This window comes from Pieris napi, chromosome 9 (assembly GCF_905475465.1).
Source record: "Pieris napi chromosome 9, ilPieNapi1.2, whole genome shotgun sequence".
NCBI classification, from domain to species: Eukaryota; Metazoa; Arthropoda; class Insecta; order Lepidoptera; family Pieridae; genus Pieris; species Pieris napi.
In genome coordinates, this window is record NC_062242.1 from 995,394 (window position 1) to 1,013,393 (window position 18,000).

The 18,000-nt window shown below is 35.5% G+C and overlaps 1 protein-coding gene across 4 annotated transcripts in view; it reads right to left on the minus strand.

Moving 5' to 3' along the window:
- Positions 1 to 6,467: 6,467 nt before the first annotated feature.
- LOC125052238 (monocarboxylate transporter 3) overlaps positions 6,468 to 18,000 on the minus strand; it is a 50,163-nt gene continuing 38,630 nt past the window's right edge. For 3 of the 4 annotated variants that reach the window (XM_047652927.1, XM_047652928.1, XM_047652930.1), the window contains exons 4-14: positions 15,668 to 15,915; positions 15,009 to 15,137; positions 14,000 to 14,155; positions 13,582 to 13,739; positions 12,110 to 12,179; positions 11,083 to 11,296; positions 10,328 to 10,506; positions 9,660 to 9,803; positions 9,294 to 9,372; positions 8,730 to 8,961; positions 6,468 to 8,212 (exon numbers count right to left, since the gene is read on the minus strand). In XM_047652927.1, coding sequence (XP_047508883.1) covers positions 8,008 to 8,212; positions 8,730 to 8,961; positions 9,294 to 9,372; positions 9,660 to 9,803; positions 10,328 to 10,506; positions 11,083 to 11,296; positions 12,110 to 12,179; positions 13,582 to 13,739; positions 14,000 to 14,155; positions 15,009 to 15,137; positions 15,668 to 15,915 — 1,814 coding nt within the window. In that variant the 3' untranslated portion in view covers positions 6,468 to 8,007. The remainder of the gene's footprint in view (positions 8,213 to 8,729; positions 8,962 to 9,293; positions 9,373 to 9,659; positions 9,804 to 10,327; positions 10,507 to 11,082; positions 11,297 to 12,109; positions 12,180 to 13,581; positions 13,740 to 13,999; positions 14,156 to 15,008; positions 15,138 to 15,667; positions 15,916 to 18,000) is intronic. The other variant, XM_047652929.1, reaches the window with a different exon arrangement.

The following is an 18,000-nucleotide window of genomic DNA, read 5'->3' on the forward strand; positions in this document are numbered from 1 at the left end:
TCGTAAATTACGCGATATTTCATGTTTTTCATTTTATAAATAGAGTCACGCATAGAAAAAATTTAAAACAAGAACATGAAATGAATCATGGTATGAAAACAAATGAACGAGTAAATAGCTGTAAAAAAAATTGAAATTGGAATTCCTAACCAAAGAGGAGATATTTGAGAACCAAGTGACCAGTACGACAAATTTCATATGAAGTACCTAATAATATGATAAATAAAAAAGTAAAGAGTGCGATAATGAGAATCTAATAAAAATATAACCTTATCGTCGGCCTTTAAATTAGAATGGGAACAAGGCATAAGTAATAAAACACACTTTGATGCATTCATTTTCATATTTCCTTACCGATGATGCCACTTTGGCAAATACATAATTTTTAAATAACAATGAATTCCAAATTTAATTAGTAGAATAATTTTCACTCTTTATAAACCACTCACGTAATATTTAATGTAACTTGATAATATGCTATTAGTGCTACGCTAATCAAAAAAAGCTAAAGAGATTGCTGCGACTTCTCTCGGGTAGTAAGTCGTGCCAACGATTTTGGTAATCCCGTTTTATTGGTTATTCCCGCACCACAGAGAGTACGAGGGTATGTGATTATAGTGATTTGTAGACTGACGTCACTGTGAATAACATGCAAAATTCTCATTAAAACTCAGAATTTTTCTAGTATTAACCATTTATATTACCGCGTGTTTGAAACTAATACAAAACAAAGCGGGCAGAAATAAACTCGGCTCGTTAGTAGAGTTTGAGCCCGTTTGTATTTACATACATGGGCAGCCTAGTATTTTATATTGAAGCACGTCATCCTGGGATGGGGAAAACCTACCCGTTACCCATTCTTTATAGCCAATTTCCATTCAAAACATCAATAACATAATACAAATGTACTTACGAACGTCAGTAAAAAAATTAAATGCTTCTTAATTTACTGCCAGTTCTCAAATCAAGGGAGTAGTTCAGAAGAAATGCCAATAAACGCTCCGTCGCTCTTTTAAATCGACAAAGTTTCAAAATGTTTATAGTTGGATTCATTACAACAATAACTCTCAAATACCTACCGTACCTAAGGTACTACTATATTTTCTTATCCTTTTCCTTCAAGTCCACTTGCACCTAAATTAAATTGGCTTCGGAATTTTCCGTTCGCTAGTACACACATGCAGACAAGTTAGAACGGCGATTGCACCCGCATTTTAAAGCTCATGAATATTCAATGTATTAGGAAAGTCCTTAGTCAAGTAATTACAAAGTGCTTGGAAGACAGGAAATTATTTTTTCGTAGTTAATTGGAACAATTATACATATTCCCCTATCGCTCTTGTTGAGAATTGATTTCTAGGGAATTCAAAATAGCATTTGTAGCGACACCTATTATCTGCGGCTCAAACAGTACGTGAAACGTGCTAACACAATTTTATGTCGATCGCTATGGATATTCACAACTTTGATTCTAGCCAGTGGGGTTCGAGGATCCTCCCTTTAGGTTGATAAAACTACTCTAACAGTAAACGCAAATTTAATACATTAAATTTGATATTAAAGACTCCAACTGTTCTTAAATATTTCGTCCTCCTAGCTCTAATTAAATTTTACTAGGGTAGTCTGTTCACTGCATTTCCTTATTAGCTGTTGGTTTCATTAATAAAAATAGAATTATATTAATGATAGAGAAAAGCACCAATTATTTATTAAATTATACGCCATAGTTATTTGCGTTTTAGAAAATCTTAACATAGGATGCATTGCCCTTTTAAAATTCATAAATAAAAATTATTCGCAAAATATGTTGCTAGACGTGAAAACGGACCGGACCAATTCGAGAATATTTTTATTTATTTCTGAAAATATTTAAAAAATGGTTTTCTTATTACTAAAGTTCTTATTTAGATTTGTCTATACATTTAACATAGCAAAATGTTCCATATGTTGGTTAGCTATTAAACAGTTGAACAAAGCAAATCATATTAAGGCGAAACGAAGTTCGCGTTCAAAGTTATTAATAAAGTATGAAATGCAAAACTCTCGTTAATCGTAAATTAATTAATAAAGCTTTTTATAAATTTGACGCTTATATAAATGATCCTAATCCTTGGGACTGATTTTCTCCAATTTTTTTTTTTTTTTTAAAGACAATTCACACCAATTGACCTAGTCCCATGCTAAGCTGGTGAAGCTTGTGTTATGGGTACTAGGCAACAGATATACATACATATTATAGATAGATATAAATACATATTTAAACACCCAAGACCTAAGAACAACATCACATCGATGTTCGCCTCAGCCGGGGATCGAACCCGGGACCCATGGATTCGCAGTCAGGGGTACTAACCACTAGACCAATGAGTCGTCAATTCAAACAATTTGTTTGATTCAAATCTTGGCGATTAAAAAAGTGGCGGAGAGTTCCTTGCTCTACGCCCTTGACTTGCGAACTTTTACTCAATGTAAATTTAGCATGAATTTAACATATTTTCTATTGACGTTATAAGTGTACTTAGTTACCTATATTAATAAAGTTATTTTGAGTTTGAAAATTAACGTAAGATATAAGTAATTAATTCTGCAATTACGGGACTTTTGATTGATATAACATATGCCAATTATTTTATTCATGAATGAGCATGTGATGAACACGCTCTAATTATCGTGCTGTTAGAGTTCAGGCACATCTTGACACGATTATAGAATCAAAAACAAAGTGTTATTATTATAATTAGTCGTAGGACATAATTAATACGAAATACAGGAATCATTTGTTCTGATGTATGATTATTATCTTTGGTTTAGAAGTTTCGATTCTACCGGACAAGATTTGTATCTTTATCTATATATATATAATTCTTCTGTGAGTCTGTATGTCACTGAACTTCTCTCAAACGACTGGACCGATTTTGATGAAATTTTTTGTGTGTGTTCAAGGGGATCTGGGAATGGTTTAGATTCACAAATCAGCCCGGCAGGTGGCGCTGCAGTCGGTACTTTCATACTTTAATATCCTAATAGCTTGAAATATCATGCAGGACAACGTCTGTGGGGTCCACTAGTATACTATAAAATTCTACTGTACGTGTGTATGTCACTGAACTCCTCTTAAACGGCTGGACCGATTTGAATTAATTTTTTTGTATGGGTTTCGCCCTGGATGGTTTAGAATCACAAATCAGCTCGGCAGATGGCGCTGCAGTCGGTATCTATACTGCATCCATACAGCTGGTTTTTCAGGCACGAGTCTCAGATAGCTTAAGTGGTAGAGCTCTTGGAGGTAGAGGTTGGAATCTGGGTTCGATTCCGAATTATTTTTCGTTTGCCGAAAAAGATTGTCCAATAGTAATTTAAAATTCTTTGATATAAAGAATGGATATATATAATGATATAATGAATGGTTTACATTCAAAGAATTTACCTTCAATACTCTTTTTTCTGTCAAATCGTGTTTCACCTGTGATGATAAATAAAATAAAAATAAAATATGTTTATTATGGAACATAAGATACATGTATCACTTATTCCACGTCATTAAATTTGAAGGCATCCCTACTCATCGGCAAAGAAGACAGAGGGTGTAGGCCGAGAGAAAAAGCCGGCGTAAAAAACTCTCGGTACTCTTTTAAAACAGCAAATCATCAAACAACACTTATTTAAAACAAATATCTCAAATTAATTAGAAGTAGCCTGTCTAGCACTAGTCCCAGGCCCTTTTATCAACTAGATAATCGTTGACTTTATAGTAAGCCTTTTTACACAGCTTTCCTTTAATACATTTCTTAAATTTATTAAAAGAGCCTCTGGGATTTTATTAAAGAAGAGTATCCCTTTCCCCAAAAAAGAATTACTAACTTTAGATAGTCTAGTACGGGGAAATTGCAGCCTGCGTTTGTTCCGTGTATTAACATTGTGCGTATGTTCTATTCTAGTAAACTTATCACTATTTTTGTATACATACATAATATTTTCATAAATATATTGCGAGGGAAAGGTAAGTATATTAATTTCCTTGAATTTATCTCTAAGAGATTCCCTACATTTTAAATTATAGATTGCACGAATAGCCCTCTTCTGCAGGATGAAAATAGTTTCGACATCAGCAGCATGACCCCATAATAATAAGCCATAAGTCATTAAGCTAAAGAAGAAGAAAAGAGAAAAAGATAAGAGATAACACGTGATAATTACTTACGGAGGTAATTTTTAACTGATTCTTATAAAGGTGTAGGAGTACTCAGCTATCTCTTTTTAACACACATTTTTTTCTCGGCAATAGGCAGTATGATTTTTTTTACAGGGCTATAGGTATGGGAAAGTAAGAAATAAAAGAAGAATCTCAGTCATCATTATCATTTAATGAGTCGGTTATTTACAAAACATTCGGTGGACAACAATAGCACTGCGCAGTTTCATAACCGATAAGCATTAAGCTGAATTCACACTTGTCCAAAAATATTTTAATTAAAATCATACAAATATATATATTAATAAATTAGAAAAATAATTATTTACATATATATAATAAAATAATATTTATATAAAATGTGGGACAAAATATTTTATGAATAGTGTCAATAGCTTAATATAAAACAATACTTTGAGCCAATACTGAATATAAGGGCGGTTACACACTTGTCGAGCGAGGTTGGTTCACTTATAGACATTTAACAATCCAAAAACCTATGTCTACAAGAACACCATGTATACTCTTACGCCCGAACCCAATAACCTCCAGATTCCACCATCTGAGATAGTAATCTTAATCCAAATGTTGTAATAAGAGTGCCAATAACCAATCGATGGATTGTAAAAGCAATCTGTCGATACAAGCTATCCATGGGAGGCCGGATCGGTGTCTGTGGATGGACCTTTGTATGAAAATGATAGTTGACGAAAGTTCGATTTCAACAGTTAATTATGTTTTAAACATAAACATGTATATTTTAATGTTATTTGTATAGTTTTATTTACTTTATTTGGTTTACATTGATTATCAAATATGAGTGAAAACTCGGTAAAATGGAACGACAAAGAGCATTTTATCCGTCGGCAAAAATGGATTGTCTTCGTAAGGTTTGGTTATTGAGATGCAGATAGGAGATCGATCGACTGTCACGGTCTGAGATTATGGATTAATTATTGGGTTCGGGCGTTAGTCTCGACAAACGTGTACAGCCGCCAATTCGCTTTAAATCTATTTAAGCCTTCAAACGTGACTACTAAATGAATTTGTCTCGAGCCGTTTCAACATTTCAACTCCTAAACATTTTAAATTCTTAAAACATAATAACACTTTTGGTTTCATAAAGCTATAACAAGAGTAAACTCGACATCTCGGGATATACTAATACATGAAAATAAAGAAATTATTAACATGGCGTCTTTATCACAATAGCCTATCTACACTTAAATCTAAATTATGTACTTCCGACATAATACGTGACCAAAAAAATATATTTCCTCTGCGTAAAATTACGTGTACACATTAATCTGGTTTTCAACGAAATTGACATTGATACATGATTGTTCGCAATGGTAAAAGCGTCGAAAAATCAAGGATAGCAAGCCCTCGACTTCGACAATAACCCCTCTATTCACCCAAAACACTGCACTGTAGTGAAGTACTCTGTCCCTTTTCATCACAGCGTTAACACAATTCGACAGACAGAGACAAACATCCAATCTAATTGCACTGTACTTATGTACTCGTCTGTCCTTTTTCTTCACAGCGTTAACACAATTCGACAGACAGAGAAAAATTCCATCCAATTAAACTGTAATGAAGTACTCGTCTGTTCCCTTTTGATCACAGCGTTAACACAATATGATAGACAGAGACAAAAGAGTGCAATTAGATTTAGTGATTTTATGAAGAGGGTTATATAGATCGTTATGAAAGTTTAGCTCATCTAAACCTTCTAGTAGTCTGTGGTACAAGCACGAACATTAGTATGAATAGCTTTGCATACAATTCGTACGCATGAAATACCACACGTATTAGTTCCGAAATATGCCCGTCTATATATCTATACAAATTCTACATCCTAACACCTGTAAGATGCATCCGTTTGAGCATTTCGAACGTATACAAAGCATCAAATTTCATCCTAATAGGTTCAGTCGGACAATACTGTGGACAAGCAGATTTGGCGAAGATTTTTGGTTGAACGTTTGAAAAGTCAAATAAGTCGTAGAAGATGTTTGCTTAATGACATTGAAGCGAATTTTAAATCTGGATCACAAATGACTATTGATAAATTTAGGTTATATTCCGAAAGATAACTCACAGCTGTCATAAATGTCCAACTTTATAGACAAAAATTGTCAAACGTAAGTTCGAACCATAGACAAAGGATGTTTTATGGTATTTGGGTGTTAGATCTCCAACCTTACGGGGGCAATCCAAAACCCTAATGATAACAAAATCGGGGACTGTTTGGCGTGGCTTCTCTATCATCAAAAATTATACAACTGGATAGCTGAAGGATCAAAGAATTCATTGCAAGCGAGAAGTGTGACGCATCGCCGCCATTTTGAGGTTATTTTCTATGGTAACGGGGTTTGCAATATATACTTTGATTTGAAGAAGCTGACGTTCAAGTTTTAATCATAGATATACTCGTGCATAAACGTACGAGTATTCACGTACAACACACGAAGGTGACCGCCAGCCACCCCCATTTTTTAATCGCTTCAATAAGTCAAATAACGAAATACCTAAAACAGGAGATTGATGATGACCCGCCGAAGCCATCAACTGGAGGCCCTCCAGGAAAAAGAGACTTGGAAAGACCACAAAAGCTATGGGCTTACGGCGCAGTTGAGGTTTCTGGGGAAAAATGGAGGAAGCAACAGATCCAAATGGAAAGGCCTTTACCCAAATCCATACTGCAGAACACGAAGTAATGGAAATCATTTTTAATGGTAAGGAGTTAAAATAATAATAATAGCTTTATTATTACTATTATTTTAACTGCTTGATAAGGATTGACAGATGACATCCATTGACAGTTCGCACTTCGTGGCCAAAGAACATCTGACAGATGTAACTGAATAATGAATTAAGTTCTGGAATACAGACCTAGCTACTTCTATGTTCAAACGTGTATGTACATTGTATTTACATTTGTCTAAGTACTTATTGTAAGTACCGTTTTATGGTGAATTTATAATCTAATGCAATTTCAAATAGCTATGGCACTGTCGAGCTCTTTCTCGTAAAATTCATACAGAAATTAAGAGATTTAAGTTATTAACAAAGTTTCGTAAGAAAACGTATACGTTAATGTGTCGATAACGTAAAACGGATACGTCAGTATGGTCTACTGTTACGTGTTTTGGAACGAAGCAATTTTTTCGAAAAATCGAATACACGATCCAGAGCTCGGGTATGTTGACAGAGATAAGAATTATTTTAAAGACAATATTATTAAATTCATCAACCAATGTAGAGAAATTATTAAGATATATGTATATATGTATACCTAGCTTTGAAAAATAACTTCACTAGACCTTATTTAGTACCTCAGAATCGACGTATTCAAAGTAAAATTATTTAAAATTTGTCAAAATATAAATTCAAACATTTTATATATAAATTTCTTTCGAAGTTTTTTATATATCAATTTTGATAGTTTTAAAATACAAAACGTAAATTATTTTATTTAATGAATAAAAAATACCATAACGGTAGAAATAAATAAATGAAACAGTACTGAGATCGCTGTTAAATTTTTCAAACTGGCAAACTTCATCATAGTGTTGCTATCTAAAACACGTTATAAAATCAATTCCTAACTTATTGCTATAATCTGTGACTCTAGTTAAACATTTTTTTATATTTGTTTTCATAATTTGATTATCTGAGTATTTTTCGAATTGATTTTTGGGTCGTATCCGTAAAAATGGAAAATATGGACGTGAGCAAAGTCGCAATTACCCTTTTAATAGTATACGCTTAACGTACACGCGTCGTTCCGTATACGGACGGGCGTTCGGTTAGAGCACGCTCTCCCTCTGCTCCCCCCGAGGGGGATTCTTTTCGGGAGTCGGCGGTTCGGAGGGAGAGGCCGCGGTGCGCGTGATGGTGGGTCGGTGAAGGGCCCCCATGGTGATGGGCGTGTCGTCGGGGTCCTCGTCCTCCTCCATGTCCTCGTCGATGGGAGTCAGAACGTCCAGGGGCTGGGCCGCCTCCTCTTGTTTCCTGCGTCGGATACATAAAAAATAATGATCACCGCTCTATGTTATTTTGTAGTAATTCCTATTATTTATTATCCATTTTTAATAAATTATTCAGCTATTTTTTTAATTTGCGAGTAATTACGACGATTAGAAATTTAAGAATAAGCACCCCTCTTTCTTAAGTTAATTTAAGTTATTTGAAAGAGATCTAAATAATTTCACCAACTGTTAAGTTTGTGAGAGAAATGAGTGAACATCTCAAAAACTACTAAACTATATTTTATGAAACTCTAAAGACAAAAATAAATTATTTGTTAACCTAATAGGCAAGTAGGTGATCAGCCTCTAGTGCCTGACACATGCCGTCGACTTTTGGGTTGTAAGACATGTCGTTTCCTCACGATATTTTCTTTCACCGTTCTAGCGAATGTTAAATGCGCACGTACAAACCTACGACCTTATCGATGAGAGCCGCACGCTGAAGCCACTAGACCAACTCTGCTCGAACTCTCAAATACCCGTTTGAACCAAGAGCTCACCTCCTAAACATGGGGGCGGCGAAGGAAGTGATCGTGGAGGCCAAAAAGAAAACGGCCGCCATGTAGAAGGAGGCGTCGTAGTTCTTGGTCGCGTCGTACACGGCTCCGGCCAGAGGAGAGCCGACGATGGCCGCCGCTCCTCGGAACAGGATCAGCAGGCCGAAGGCATTCGTCAGCTTGTCCAGGCCCAGCAGGTCCACCAGGATTATCGAGGTGAGGGAGATGTAGCCGGCTGAATAAGAGACATTTCAATCACTACACGAGGAATAGATCGATCATATTGTATTAATATATAAATAAAAAATAAAAAAAAAGTAAAAATAAATCATAAAAACCATTAATCTATACTATTTCAATCAAAGCATTACATCTCTTTCTGTCAAATTGCCTTTCCGCTGCGATGAAAAGGGACAGATATACTTTTGTCAAAACGGTACAATTAAACATTTTTTTTACGAATAAATGATATTTAACCACTAAAAACAATAATAATTTATTTATCCATGTTTCTGTCAATGAAATGGTTTAATATTAAAGAAAAAGAAAGTGAAAAGCCGCACTTACAAATAGCGAGTCCGAAGGCGATGGCCACCGCCACATAGGCCGCGTACGTCGTACAGAAGGGGATTACCGCTACGGATATCTGGAATTACGCAGCAAAATTGACATTAGGTTTTAATAGGACGACAACGCATTTGCAAGCCTTGTACGTGAAACCATAAACCGAAGAATACGAGCTCCTTCAACTAATAATACGAGGCAAAGCGGCAGATGGAAGGAGACAAGTTATTGTTCAAAAGCGCGGCATCCACAATTCAAGTAGCCATGATGCCTACCTTCAGAAGGAGATGGCATAGAAGGTGACCATGGGCACTTTTAGCGAACCCCGGTTCCACCTGTTATAAAAAGTCTATCATCATGTGGACCCACCGTGGCGATGACCAGGCAGATGTTGTTGAGGAGGAGCGAGTCCATCCAGGGGAAGTCGGCCACCCAGCCGCACATGATCCGCCCGAACGTGTTCGTTATCCCGATTATGGAAAGGAGGAAGGACGCCTTCGACTCGTCCACTTTCTGGAACGCAAATAATTGCTTTTTGAGGTTCTTTTGAAAAATTTATTCTGTGTGAGGATTCTTTTGGAGAAAATTTTTTTGTAGTAAGCGACAAAGCGACAATTTTTTTGAAAATATGTTCAGCATAGTTGCCATATATCTTAAAACGAAATTGTAACGCACACTGTACAAAAATTTATCATGTATTACATAGCATATTTAAATAATTATAACACATCAATAGTATCTATATTAGTTCTAAGTCATCGTGTCAGATACATCCTCCAACTTCTCCCACTCCACTCTGCCCCTGATTACCTTCAGCCAAAGTGGAACTGCCCTTCTTCTGTCACGTGACCATCTTTTGAGATGACTTCCACGTTTACGAAGAGTGTTAGGTGAATCACAGTAATAAAGACTAAATTTCAAAAATATCCAGTTAAATAAGAAATTTGACGTACATATATAAACATATACATATAGTGAGATGGGAATAAATGTTAACAGTACGGAACATCCAGGTTCAAACAGCTTCAAAACCTCACATTCATAACGGCAGCGTCCACGATGTACACGAAGGGCACGTAGAGGCCGGCCATGCCGAACACGTTGGAGACGCCGATCATCATGAAGGCAGGGTCCCGCAGCAGGCTCACGTCCAGCATCGAGGACAGGGCCGACTTGAAGGACGCGGGCAGGCCCAGGCAGGGACACAGGTCGTATTCTGGAACGTACGTCTCAATTGATTAGAAAAACAGTAATTGAAAATATCCGTCTCTTTTCATCACAGGGCTAACGCAATTTGACAAAAAGAGACAAAAGAATACTTTCAAGAAAGTGCATTTAGACGATTCATTTTTGAATAATGGGAATAGTCTTTTAATTAATTCATTTTCAATCAAATATATCTATGTCACACACAAATGTGGTAGAAGCCAAATAAGAAATCATGCAAGTTTTGCGATTTTTAATTTTTCAAATTTTCCGTAGTTTTTAATATTTCAAAGTATATATTTTACTAGATTAATCCAGTTTGAATAACCGAATAAAATAACATGCATTTAGTCTGTTTGCATTGTTATAGTGTAGAATATAACAACAATAAATAATTTACTGATGCTTTCTTTCTTTCTTTCAAGAAATCGTTATTTCTGATTTCAAAAAAACTTCTTTTTTGACAAAGATGAAATCAGAAAAGAGATCCAAATGAATACCAAGTAGGAGTTTATGGTATTATTAAAAACATTTAACGCGTTACCATGGTTACGTGCGACAATATTTTTAAAGCGGTAAAACTCACGTTCCTGTCTCTCCAAGTCCCCGGTCTGCCTGCTCTGGGGCAGACTGAGCACAGAGTTCCTGTACCCTTGGAGAGACTTCTGGCTCTGGTACTGAGGCAGGTTGAGAACTGATCCGGAATAGAAGATGTCCTTCCTGGACATGGGCCGGACCATTCTCGAGGGCTCTTTGGGAGCGGCCACCGACAACTTCGAGTTGTATACGCCTTCCGAGTCCTAGTAGATCGAATTAGTTGTAAATTGATTTCATAGAATATTCTAGATCTTCTATTTGTACAAATAATATATTTAGTACTGTTTTTGTTTGATCAAATAAACGGATGTTCAGAATTAAAGTCACGTGACCTACATAAATTTTTTTCTTAAAATGCCGGCAACGCATTTGCGAGCTCGAGCATTGAGTGTCCATGGGGAATCCACCTGCCCTTGCCCACTGTTATCGCAAGCTCCTGATGAAATGAGAACTGTACTTCGGGAGTGACTTCCAAGTATTTTCTTTTAATATATGTAATTAGCAATAGTATAAATAAATAACAATAATTAATAAATGTAATAACGAAACAATTTATATTTAATAAATTAAATTGATTAATCAAATATATATTTATATAGTACTAGCAGACTCGGCCAAGCGTTGCTGTGGCTAAGATTTGTGTTATATTACATAGTAGTAAACTATTCAAGGGAAACGGTAGGAGAACTTATGTGAAACGTTGATAATTTTAACACAGCGCCATCTGTTAGAATTGTATCAAATAATAAACAAATATTTTCAATAAAATAATATTGCGACTATAATTCGAGATTTAAACTACCCTATCTTTTAAGTTGGATCAAACTACACACGGTGTGCAAATTTGATTGATATCGGTTCGGTAGTTTAGGAGTCCATTGAGGACAAACATTGTGACACGAGATTTATATATATTAAGATATAATTAATGTCACGTGACCTATTTCTGACATAAACATAAGAAATTATTGAATTTATTTAAAAACAATTACACATTATATGTGATATTAACTCACATCAGCCTTTAGATGACTCGCAATGGACGTTTTGGACGTTGCTTTGATTGCAGCTAATGACGGTTTAAATCTGAAATGAAAATCACTTTCTAATTAACCCAAAGATAACCTTAAGGTATTCAGAAACGACTTTGTACGCCCTCCCGTGTGTCAAAATCTAATACATTTTTGACATACAAATGTCAAACGAGTTCGAATCTAGGAAACTTATGCCTCGATAAATGAATAAGCACAAAAAGCAATTTACAAAAAAAAAACTTAAACTAATACCAATTGTAAATACTCGTAAATTTTCTCTTTTCTGACCATAATTAGTCATGCATATAGTCTAGATAAAAATAAACTTCTTAAAATGTTTCGATTATATTAAAAATATTTTATAAAGACTATTAATTTTGACTTTAAAAACACACAAATGTATAGCTTCCGTGTTTGTATCATGCTTAATACCTGATACCAAGTCCCAATATAAAAGAAACATCCCAAAAATAATGATATAAATAATAATTAATTTACTAATAGTATATTACATAGATAAAAAAATGGGCTGGTCATGAACACGATAGCTAGACAACACAATAGAAGGGACCAAAAGGGAATAAGAGTGGGGAGATGTGTTGATGGAAATAGTACAAGAAGACTGGCAGACTATTGGCAAAGATAGAGTCATGTGGAAAGAGTTAGAGGGGGCCTTCATCCAAGAGGAGTCCATCCACAGGCGACGAACATTTTAGTACTAACATTTAGCTATAAGTAAATACTAACAACCTTTGAAATGGAAATTTAAAAAAAATGCTTTTTTATTATTACAATTCACTAGCTGTTCCCTGCCACGCTTCGCTGTGGCACATTGTGATTGAATGGTTGAGAAATGAGATACAAAACTAAGAAAACATTTCATATCAGTTTAATTTTGCAATACAGGATTATGAATCATGCATTTCAGCTCGATCGGTGCAGAACTTTTTGAGTTTTTGAAGCGTACACAACAAAAAACATTTTTATATATATAAATTTCTGAAAATTGATCTATAACCAAACACATACAAATCATGCACTCTTTTAACTATAATTAGTAGTACTCTATCTCTTTTCATCATAGCATAATCACAAATTGATAGAAAGAGACGAATGATTAGAAATAGAATGTTTAAACAATAATTTGCTCAATTGGCATTTCGTATATATACTTAAATTAAAACATAATTTAATCTTGTAATATGTATATACATATAATTTACAATAATGTTTTGTAATACTTAATATCTAAATAATAAATATTTGTTTTATATTTGACAGTATTTTATCCCAAACGATTCGTTAGACACCACAATCCCTGTTGCCATGCTCCTCACACATCAAGCTCGGACAACCTTAAAGGAACATCACAATTGTTGAAACTGCAAGCCCTTGCCCCATGCGAATACATACCAGTGACGTCACAAGCCCGAGCCTATAAAAGAGATCTATACCTATCATTGTCTGACCTATCACCGGTGCTATGTTTCCGTTGCCGGTCGAAGAACGGCACGGACCCGTTCTTGGGCAGACCTGGCGCCTGCGCACTGAAGGCCGGGGACGACACGTTCCGAGATATGGCTTGTGAGTTCGGGGTTGCCCCGTTCTCACCCTGGAAGTGGGAAAATGTCTATGGTTATAAAGAAAAATTGTCAATTATTTAATGTTTTAAATATAAATATATATGTAATAAGTGACAAAGCAAATTGGCGCACGGACTTCCTGGTTACCTGCGTGCACGCACACATACGCACGAAACGAACAAGACCAGATTTTATGGTTGTGTGCGAGTGTCGATAAAGTTTCAATAAAAATAAATTTGTAATGTATTCATTTTTTTAATAATTAGAAAATTTAAATGTTAGAAAATACCTTCTTCTCCTTGACCTCGTCAGGCACTCGAGCTTCGGTGATGGTGGGCAAAGTAGGCACAGTCGGCACGTTGGGCATGTTGGGCAGAGTGGGCACTCGGGCAAGCGCTTCCAGGTTCAGCGACGAGTGGACGCCCGGGTCTATGTTTAGCGGGGCCTGCAATAATTTCAGTCAAATAAAGTAGTTGTCTCTTTCCGATAAATTTTATTTACGCTTTGACAAAAAGGGATATGTATGGTTCTCTGATCATACGTTTACAATTATAGTAGCAGGAGATATATCGCTATTCGGGTCTAATGAGCACAAAAGATTTTATAATAGTTTAACATACTTTTTGATATCCTATTTTTAACCACAAATCGTAATGTATTATACAGAACTTCTGTATTCCGTATCACAAAATATTACAAATATCTCTATGCAGAATTTTACTCGAGTGTGTTTATCCCTTTACTAAACTTTTCCGAGACTGCGGTGAAATTTATTACAAGATTTATTACAAAACAGAGCTCTATAATTAATTAATTTCAAATAATGTAACGCGACAGACTCGCGTTGGCGTAAACAATGTCACACTACGACCGAGACGCGTACACGCAACGCACACATAGAAGCGCGCGGCTTCTATATAATGCGATGTCCGACCAAGCTCGTGGCATTCGCTAGCTAGACGTCTGAGAGTACGATAGCCCACCGGGTCGTCTGCTCGTGGATCTTCAGTAGTTTTTCTTGACCGATGCCCCAAGTCGTTAAGTTAAGCCTTAGCTAGGAGAACATAAGGGTTGCGATGCCCCGCGTCCTCCCTATGTGTCAATGTTAGGTTACTCTTATTGTATGTACCTACCTTACTGTAATGTATTCAATATTGTATCAAGAAGAACAATAAATTACTTTCTTAAGGACAATTAAGTTTAAATCTCAACACGCCATTACAATATTGATTTCTTAGAAATTGTAAATATTATTAAACACAATATATATTTAAAATGAGATTAAAGAGATGAGCTACCTTCATCCGCTTCTCCATAGTCCCATCAGGCAATTGCACCACGAAGTAGGATCCCCCGATGGACCCTCGCTCCATCTGCATCCTCTTCTCTTCGGCCATCCGCTGGAGGAGTGGCTTCTCACCCGAAGTCTGAAATGTGGAAATAGCAGAGGATGAGACAAATTAAGGTATGGCTAATATAGCATACTAATCTAGAATATAGAAATTGGCCATCTTAGTTCAAATTCAAGAATATTGTCGATAATGGGCAAATACGGACTCATGTACGTACATAACGAGAGAACAAAATGCGAACTTTTTTAACAGGTTAACTGTCCACAGACGATATGAGATAAGTAGACGGAAAGCTCTACACGTTCACAATCCACTTGTGGTCTGCTTGCTGGTATTTCCAGACTTTTTGGAGTTGTGGACATATGGAGTTGTGGCTTGCCATAGACACAAAACGTGAACGGCGTGTGTCATGCACAGGAGGCTGATCACCTACTTGCTTATTAGATTGACAAATCATGAAACAGATACATAAATCTGATCTGATCTGACCTAAAAACTAAAAAGGTTGTAGCAGCACGGATTTTTTTGTTTAAATACCCAATAACATTTTAATTTTCATCATCGTATCAAATAGAAAATTACCCAACAAAGAACAATCAAAATACCTTTGGATACACAAGTGGCCTCATCAGGGCTCCGAATATCGCGCAATTCAGGATTAACCCCGCCAGCAGAAGGTTCGCGCTCTGCCATGATCCGAACTCTTGAAGAAGTATGGTGGCTAAAGGTGCAAAACTGAATGTGCCGACTCCTGAACCACACACTGCGATGCCAGTGGCCAGGGAACGTCGTGACTCGAAGTAGTAGCCCACTGCCACCACCGAGGGTAGGTAGATCATACCAAATCCGATACCTGAAACGTGATTATTAATATTAAAACTGTGGAATGGTCAGTCTTATTAAGAGTGGCGGAGAGTTTATTGCCAGTTCTTCTCTTCCGTTCTACGCCCTTGATTTGAGAACTGGAGAGTAAATGTAAAATTAGAAGCATTTAAGGTACATATTTCTTTTTTGACGTTCATAAGTGTACCTATATGAATAGAAAATGACTTTGACTTATATAGACAAGTATACCAGGAAAAGAAAACAGTGTTGGCCTAGTGGCTTCAGAGTGTTACTCTCGTCCTTGGGTTCGTACAACCTTTTGGGCCTCAAATTTCTGTAGCTGTTCCGTGATCATTTATAATAGGCAAGTAATGATCAACCGTTTAGAATCTTCAATGAAGTACAAGTTAGGTATACGAGTAAAAGTGTAGGGGGTGACACAGATTTACATTAATGCGTTTTCTTGGCGTTATGTATGAACATGTGTAAAACGTGAATGTTGAAAGCTTTAAATATGAATGACTAATGATAGCTAAACTCAATTAGCAAGTGTTTTTTACTGAGATTTTTAATAAAATATAGTAAAAAAAAAAAAAAATTGACAAGGTTTTGTTGCGGTTTTCATGCGTAGGTATTTTACGTAATGTTAAAAGTTAATTTTTCAATTCAAAATCAATGAAAGTTCTAATCTATTATAGTTAAGTTTTGGAAATAAAGGCTATTATTATTATTATTATTTCATGCGTGCTTAGAACGAACTACTATACAAATTGTGTATAGTAGAATAGTATAAGTAATAGATTATTATTTTTTTATAGATAAAGCCACACTCCTTGGTCCAGTCAGGTCCGAAGCACTCCTATAGAAACCTATACATATTGTATGACAATATGAGGTCTCTTAATTTGTTATTTTGTCTATTACTGTAGCTCTACCAGGGTTAAAACATAATAAGTCAGCATCTAATCATTAATTCCTCAAACACTCCGTGTATATTATTAGCCCAGCAACTATCTTTATGCATTTAAAACATACAAACATTTTAAAAAAATTCCCCAACTTCAGTTTTTTGAAGTCGACTAAAAAGTATAAATTAAAAAAAAAAGTTTACTGTTCGTGTCGCTCCTTGTGATTTTAGGAACTGGGTACGCTAACCTACTACTACGCTTAACTAATTGGTCATAATATTGAGATGAACAATTAAACTTTCATAACTATGTAACCTTGTCATGAATTATTAGCTTTGTACATTGATTGGTGTAATTCCATAGCAACGTACTGAGTCAAACAATTGGCCGATAATTTGGCTTATTTTTAGGCTATCGTATAACCGAATGCGCTAATCATATCATGCATTTTTTTACTTATTTAGTACAATGATTACGTTCACTATGACGGGTACATTAAATACGAGTACTAAAAGACAAAGATCTAGTTAACTTATTATTTTTAAAAGAGCTTATTAACTATGTCAGTTGTTTATTAACATAATTATTTAAAAAAAATTATATACAAAATATCGGGTACTTTTATTTTATTTTTGCTCTCACACACGTTTAAGCATACGATAATATGTTATAGGAAGGTTATACATGTGTGAAAATCACATGAGAACTTAGAAGGCGATACAGATACATGAAACTTCTTCACAATTGAGTAGCCGCAATATCGCAAGACATCGCAAGACGAGGGACTCTTTATATTGAAGAAGTCGCATGGGTCCACCAAGCATCCGCGAAAGTACAATGTAAATACATAATTATGTAGGAATAATAATAGTAGAAAATAATTAAAACAGCAAGGTTGCTAGAAATTAACGGAAGATCTCTATGAAGTTGCTGAATTTTTCGTCACAGTTTTATTAAAAAACTAAATTAAAATTAATGTTTATAACCATTGACATTTCTTTAATCACAGCGTACACCAAATTCGGATCATATATTGTTTTGCCTCCATTAGATTTTATTGAGTCAGCTAATATTGCCGGTCTTAATTTCCATTTCAACTCAGTGACATTATCAGGGTCATACATTTAAACATATTTGACCTTATTCTAACATCTGGGGTATGATAACGAGTGAGTCACTGTTTGTCCATAACAATTGTAATGAAC